This window comes from Sinocyclocheilus anshuiensis, unplaced genomic scaffold (genome assembly GCF_001515605.1).
Source record: "Sinocyclocheilus anshuiensis isolate Anshui unplaced genomic scaffold, SAMN03320099.WGS_v1.1 scaffold322, whole genome shotgun sequence".
Taxonomy (NCBI): Eukaryota; Metazoa; Chordata; class Actinopteri; order Cypriniformes; family Cyprinidae; genus Sinocyclocheilus; species Sinocyclocheilus anshuiensis.
In genome coordinates this window covers 170,698-178,411 of record NW_015542366.1, presented here as the reverse complement: position 1 = coordinate 178,411, position 7,714 = coordinate 170,698, and the positions used below count along the sequence as shown (strand labels likewise).

The 7,714-nt window shown below is 37.6% G+C and overlaps 1 protein-coding gene and 1 long non-coding RNA gene across 2 annotated transcripts in view; one reads left to right on the top strand and one right to left on the bottom strand.

Annotated features, from left to right (window-relative positions):
- Positions 1–560, bottom strand: part of LOC107692114 (uncharacterized) — a 14,574-nt gene extending 14,014 nt beyond the window's left edge. Inside the window, exon 1 of the long non-coding RNA XR_001634616.1 lies at positions 551–560. This is a non-coding gene — a long non-coding RNA (uncharacterized LOC107692114). The remainder of the gene's footprint in view (positions 1–550) is intronic.
- Positions 1–7,714, top strand: part of LOC107692113 (follistatin-related protein 1-like) — a 16,780-nt gene that overhangs the window by 8,260 nt on the left and 806 nt on the right. Inside the window, exons 3-10 of the mRNA XM_016491018.1 lie at positions 797–904; positions 2,497–2,626; positions 2,905–2,937; positions 3,305–3,435; positions 3,564–3,685; positions 5,434–5,546; positions 5,659–5,769; positions 5,913–6,013. Of these exons, the coding sequence (XP_016346504.1) occupies positions 797–904; positions 2,497–2,626; positions 2,905–2,937; positions 3,305–3,435; positions 3,564–3,685; positions 5,434–5,546; positions 5,659–5,769; positions 5,913–6,013 (849 nt within the window). The remainder of the gene's footprint in view (positions 1–796; positions 905–2,496; positions 2,627–2,904; positions 2,938–3,304; positions 3,436–3,563; positions 3,686–5,433; positions 5,547–5,658; positions 5,770–5,912; positions 6,014–7,714) is intronic.

The window sequence follows — 7,714 nt, the reverse complement described above, 5'->3', positions numbered from 1 at the left end:
TAATAAAATAATGCCATCTGTCTTGCAGTCGTGTGGTGCTGCTTTTATATGTTTGTGTTTTTCAGTGAGAGACAGCATGTGCTGGTGTATTGTCATGGTCAGACTCTTTGTTATTCACTCTCTTTATTAGATGGCAAAGGTCTACAGGTCTGGCTCCCATCTGGAGCTGTGTCAGGGAGGCTTTCACTTCAGTCTGCACCAATCAGACAGCACAACAAAAGGCCAGCAAATGTCTGAAGGGAGTGAATGAGCAAGTTCTGTTTATTTAGGTGAAAACATGGTGGACAAGAATACATAGTCCATTTTTGTATGACTGTGGGTCTGTGTAATTGGATCATTTGATATTTGGATGTTACCAAATAAAGAAAACAGCAACTTGATTGTCATTTATTAAGAGATAAACAATTCTGCCTCACGATTTTTAGACGTGAACCAGTGTGCCTAAAATATTAAGTAGGCTATAGTCTGCCATTTTGTGGTTGCGTCTAAAATATACATGCTTTACCGATAAAAATGAGATTAGTTAGTGTTTGGGGTTTAGTATTTGGACTAGGTGAAGTATTACTTTTAAAACTAAGTAGGCCTACTAAAGAGTACTAATACTATAGGTCTTTCAGCATAAACCTGTATTATAACTGCTATCATTTCTGAAGCGTTTCCCCCCTTCACCACTAGTGCCAAAGTACAACACTAAATGTCACTGTCATGTCGAAAAGATCCTGGATACGTTGTTGTTTGGTATGAAAATATTGTAGGCCTGCTCACATTTCTCTGTTTTTGTCTGTGTTTTGTGCAGGAGGTGAGGAGTAAAAGTAAAGTTTGTGCCAATGTGTTCTGTGGAGCTGGGAGAGAATGTGCTGTGACAGACAAAGGAGAAGGAGAACCAACCTGTCTGTGTATCGAGGTGAGTCATGTGTTCAGACACACATGCACTGCGACTCTTAAAATACCCACTCATACACATGTTGCCCAGTGTTGCCAACTGCTTTCAATTGAAGGTAGCTAAAACTGGTAGCTAAATGTCACTAGATGACATCATAATGGCAAATTCACTGATATATAAAGGTGAATGTAGATCAGTGGGCAAGATGAGAACTTAGATAAGGTGTGTTCAAGAAGTTGCTATATTTGTCCCTAAACTTTTGAAAAAAGTCTCAAAAGGGGCGGGGAAGTTGCTAAATCTAGCTACAAAGTAGCTAAATTGGCAACACTGATGTTGCCTTTCCCACCAGGGTTGCCAGATCTGCCGAAAAAACAGTTGATTGCTCAATCAAAACTACAGCAGTACAAAACTGGCCCAATGATCAATTAAACCAACTACCAGAACAATAAATATGCCACTCCTATGCCTAAAATACATATTGTATAGTCACTGTTATACATTACACAGAATTTCAAAGTTCAAAGGCTTCCCTACCAGAGCCCTTACAAAAATCTCCTTACTCTGTCTCATTTCGATATTTATTTCAGTTTAATCACTGGACAAATGTACATAAATAATATAGTATACAAGCATTGCAGTCAAATATATCAAACTTTTACATTTAACGAAAAATTAATTAATAATAAAACTAAATAAAACAAATAAATAAACCTGCAGCAACAGTTTAAAAGTAGCCCAAACCAGTGATTTGGCAACCCTGTTTCCCAATGTAGGAAAACCCACATTTACTCCTTACTGTTTTATAAACAGACTAGGTTTCAATTTTTGGTCATCAAGTGGTGACCCTACAAGTAACCTACACTCTTAACAATAAAGGTGCTTCACGATGCCATAGAAGAACCTTTTTGTCTAAATGGTTCCATAAAGAACCTTTAACATCTGAAGAACCTTTCTGTTTCACAAAAGGTTCTTTGTGGCGAAAGAAGGTTCTTCGGATTATAAAAAGGGTAAGAAAGAGATGGTTCTTTAAAGAACCTTTGACTGAATGGTTCTTTGTGGAACCAAAAATGGTTCTTCTATGGCATCGCTGTGAAGAACCTTTTAAGCACCTTTATTTTTAAGAGTGTACCTAAATATTTTGATCAAAAATCAGACCAAGACCATGAACTGCAACAATACATAACATCAACAGAAATACACATGTAAATATATAAACAGCTGAATTGTAATTTACCACCCTGAAACAAACACTGTATCAAATATTGTAGGCTATTGAATTGGTTCCAAAATAAATAAATAAATAATTGAATTGGACACAGAACTTTTTACATCAGCAACAAAACATTCGGAATGAGTTTTCACCTTAGTTTTAAACGTTTTTTTGTTTGTTGTTTTTTTGCTATACAACACCCGCATGGTTAGTTGGCATATTATTATTTGCATGTAGCTTTTTTCTCCATGCTTTTATAACAGACCCGTGACTCGTTTTTTTGAGTCAAGATCCACTGGTTGAGAACCGCACTGAAATAAACGACATGGATATCATGAATGTACACTTATTTCAATGTCTTTGTGTGTGTGTGTGTGTGTGTGTGTGTGTGTGTCTTGATCAGCAATGTAAACCCCATAAGCGTCCAGTTTGTGGCAGTAATGGGAAGACGTACCGTAATCACTGTGACCTGCATCGTGATGCCTGTCTCACCGGACTCAAAGTTCAGGTTGCCCATGATGGACATTGTGTAGGTAAGTGTGTATGTGCTCCATTTAACAGGTTTATAGTGTTTTCTTTAATACCGAATATCTAAATAGCATGGCCACCACCATAGATGCTATTAGGAAGTGTCATTGTAACATAGTAATTTAAATAATTGCAGCCATTTCCTCTCAGAAATGTCATCAAAATTTGCCACATTTGAATACATAAATATGCAAGATATTTAAAGAACTTTGTAGAAAAAGCAGCTCCTGTTTTCAGTTGTTGATGAAACTCACAGACCTGGTTTCTGTCTCTTCTCATTTAGAGAAAAAAATGGAAAAAATCGCCAACAGCCCAAGTGAGTAAATGCACATCTGTTAGATTGAGAACTGAACATTAAACATTCTATTAAAAATGTGGAATTATGCCTTTTTATTGTTAGAGACTACCATATAACATCCAGTACTCAAGTTTATTTACTGAGCAATTTTGTTTGGACAGAATGAAATATGTGAAATGGGACTTAAACTTATTTCAAGCAGATGAACAAGTGATTATATTTTCATTTCGTTTTATTCATATTTTTTTCAATCATTATCTGTTCAAATGGGGTCTGACTGGGCCAAAGATGCTGGTAAATATGTTATGAAAGGGTATAAAGTTATTTAGTTTACAGATGTACAGTATAATTGTAACACGCTGTGCCTGTTTGTTTGATTATTTAGTTGTTTGCTACCTTACGGACCGTAATGACTTGAGGAGGCATGTGATTGAATGGCTGCAGTCTGAGGTGGAGCCTGACGGCTGGTTTTCTAAAGGATCCAATTTCTCAGATGTCCTGCTCAAATACTTCCAGGTTTGTGTGTGTGTGTGTGTGTGTGTGTGTGTGTGTATTTGAACATATTGATTCATTGAACACAATGCATATACCTTCAGATATGCCTGTGTGTCTCTGTGTGACTTATGCTGTTTGTGTTTCAACAGAACTATGATAATGGAGACGCTCAGCTGGATTCAACAGAATTCTCGAAGTTCATTCAGCATAATGAGACTGCAATAAATGTAACGTCTCCTTATGCTGAAGAGGAGAACAACCGCCTACTCAGGTATAACTTTAAAAGGTTTGGGATCGGTAAGATTTTTTTGTTTTTGAAAGTCTCTTATGCTCAACATGACTGCATTTATTTGATCAAAAAAGTAAATAAAAACAATTATTAATTTGTGAAATATTATTGAAATTCAAAATAACCGTTTTCTATTTTAATATTTTTTAAAATGTCATTTTTTTTCCTGTGTTGGCAAAGCTCACAGAATCCATTACTCCAGTCTTCAGTGTCACATGATCCTTCTTTTTGCCACTTTTGGTCAATTTAAAGTGTCTTTGCTGAATAAAAGTATTGATTTATCCCCAATACAATTTACTCAAAGTCAAAGTCTGCTTTATTGTCAATTCTGCCACATGTACAGCACATACATACAGAGAATTGAAATTGCGTTACTCTCAGACCCTTGGTGCATACAGTTAACACTTAACACTAACAGTAGACATAATACAGATAAATACAGTTAAATAAATATAATACAACCTATACAATAGACAAATAAGGACATTGTAACAAAAAAAAAAAATACTCTCACAATAAAACAAGACAAAACAAGATGCTGGTATCATATAGATGCTTGTTTTTACTTTGTGCATTCAGCATTTAGATTGCATTTTATTTTGGTCAATAAAAGTGGGCACAAAATCCAGCATTTAGTAAAAATCTGATAAAGACCCAAAGAGATTTACCACTGTGACTGTTCCTGTGGTTGTCCGACCGATATGAGTTCTTCAAAAGGTCAAAGCTGATACTGATATATGAGGGTGTTCAATGGCCAATGCATACGTAATAAAGTTTGCAGACTGTAATATAAATTCAGAATTGCTTGGCTGTTTTACATAATAATTCAGTACATAGTCCATTACTGTCCAATCTGTAACACATTTTAACGTGGAAGTCCTTTTTACTTTGTAGGCTCTCTCTGTGAGATATTTCACAGGCATTGTAATGCTTTGGAATTTGAATTGAATTAGGATTGAATGTAGAATACTTAACAGAGAGGAAAATGAATTGGAGTGAATGATTTTGTGAACGATCAAATCCCATTTAGTGGCTAGAAAGCATAAATACTATCTGATTGCAAACTTCCTTCTTTTTTGGTGAAATGTATACTTTTATTCAGCGAGGATTCATAAAATTGATCAAAAGTGACAGTAAAGACATTTATAGTGTTAGAAAAGATTTTCATTTCAAATAAATGCGGCTATACTTTGTATTCATCAAAGAATCAAAGTATGACAGTTTCTGCGAAAATATTAAGCAGCATAACTCATTTCAACATTGATAGAAATAATAGAAATATTTCTTGAGCAGTAAATCAGCATATTAGAATGATTTGTGAAGGATCATGTGTCACTGAAAACTGGAGTAATTTAAATGCTTTGTATTTAAAATAGAAAACTGTTATTTTAACTGTTAACATTACTGTTTTCACTGTATTTTCTAATAATTATGGTGAGCATAAAATACTATTTTCAAAAATATTGAAAAATCTTACCGATCTCAAACTTTTGAAAGGTAATGTCCTTTACCAGCTTGAGAACCACAGGGAGGGAGACAGAGTCATTATGTAAAACTGAAGTAGTACTGAGAATTTACTTTTAAATAGTAATGACTTCTTCCAGTAGTAGCAGTCTTGGATGATTGTGTCCATGAAAATTATTTTGATGTTAACAGAATGTTATAAGAAATATATTGCACTGAAAAATGCAATAAAACATTAAAAGCAGTGTTGACTGTTTGTTCTGCAGGAGTCTGTGTGTGGATGCCCTCATTGAGCTGTCTGATGAGAATGCTGACTGGAAACTGAGCTTTGATGAGTTCCTCAACTGCCTCAGGCCTGGATTCAACCCTCTGGAGCGGAGTAAGATTTACAACCACTCAATCCACTTTCTATTATGATACATCAACAGACCAATGTATGAACAAATAGCCTGCAAGATATGCGTGTATTGAGTGCTGTTACATGTTTTTAGAGTGTGCCTTAGAGGACGAGATGTACGAGGATGGTGCTGAGACTCAGATGGAATGTAACCGCTGTGTTTGTGCCTGCGGGAACTGGGTCTGCACTGCTGTTATATGTGATGGTGAGCTAAAACCTGGGATATTGCTGTTGTTTTTTTCTGCAGCTGGGGTTGAGGCTGGGATTTGGACAGCAAAGCTGGATGAGATGAGATTTTTTCTGTGGAATGTGGTCTGACTTTCGTGCTTTCTCTCTCTCTCTCTTCAGGTTCAAATAAGTTACCTGAGCTTGAGAAAATGGAGGGAAATGATCAGGAGATGACAGAGGAGGAGTGGACTCGGCGAGTGGCCGCACTCAATAAACATCAGGTTGGGACTGAGTGTAATGTTCGAAACCCGGCCATTGAGTATTGACAAATAACATGTCCTGGGCACTACTGATTAAGAGTGATAGGATGTTGTAACAATGTTCGTAGATCGGGGAAGAAAGAGGCGGGACCCGGGCGTTAAATGTGTTAACATTTAAACATAATTTAATATAGATCCCCTGAGGAACAATTCCACTCATTCTCTGCTATAGGAGAGGAAGAATTGTATAAACTTGTCAAATCATCAAAACCTACAACATGTATGTTAGACCTTATTAATATGTTTAATTTATATTGTAACACAGTTCGTAGATCGGGAAGAAGGAGGCGGGAACCGGTGAACATTTAAACATAATTTAATAACAAAATAAACACAAAACTGAAAATAGCGCGACAGCCCCTCACGGACGACTGCCGTGCACAAAGAGAACCAGCCCGATCTCACGGCAACTCGTACATATTTTACAAGGTGGCTATTTCGTACGAATTCGTATGACCTCACTCGTACAAATTCATACGATTTGTGCTAAATCGTACGTATTTTACGAGTTGCACAATTCGTATGAATTTGTACGAATGACCTACACCTAACCCCGCCCCTAAACCTACCCTTCACTGTGGTCTAGACAAATTATACAAAATCGTACCAGTGAGGTTGTTTTAGCGTTCAGAAGAGTGCTTGTGAGCGCCCCCTTTGCGGCCGTTATGCGCCCTCGATCCGCACTTCTGCGAGCTCCGCAGCAGACTTCTACCCGACAGTCAAAGTGGCATTACGTCACGAAAGTGCGGACTCAGAGGAAGACCGCGAGGGTTTAGGGTGCCATTTGGGACAGTGCCATATTTCGCATTTCGCTGTGTAGCGAAGTTCAAATTTGGTGAACGCTGACCTGCGAATTCACGTCACGTGAATGCGTTAGACCAGTAGAAGTTCAAAACGTCACAATTATGCGCTCTCGACATTTGTCATTAAAATAACGCCACATCTTTCGGCACAGAAATGGAGGAATCGCTAATTTTAGCAGTGTCTAAATTTAGTGTCTAAAAATCCTGTTTTATACAACACAACTTTAAAAGATCACATAAGATCACAAAAATCACATAAAAAGCGGCGGCAAGGGAAACAGGAGCGGATGGTACGTTTGAACAGTGAAACGTATAATTTTATGTGATTTTTTTTATTACATGAGATTTGTATGTGTGCGTGTGTGTAGCCTACTTGATTAACTATACTTGTGACTGATTGTAATCACTTAAATAGAAAAGAATTATGACTAGTGAGGATATTTTGGCGCGAGATGTCATATCCTGCTCCTGCCCCTTTTCGCAGCACTGTCCAAACGAATTTCGCATGCTCAAAGTCTAGTGTGACCTCGTAAAATACGTACGAATTGTTGACAGAACCAAAACATAAATAGTGTAGGCCTAGTCCTCTCTCGTCCTTCACTGTTGTCACTCCTCCTTTTATCCTTCCAGAGCTCCTCCGTGGGACGCGAGACCGGTGAGTGGCGCAGGTGTCGCTCATTATCATTAACTCCACCGGCCTCGCTCCGTTCCCACGGCTCTCAGCCCCGCCCCACTCGTCACAGATGTGCATTTTCCTAAACATACCGTGCCAAACCTTTTCTTCCTGATGTTTTGTTTGGCTGGGTCTTCATGGACCTAAAGCAAATAAAATGTGTGACTTTTGAACTGTTTCCCACCC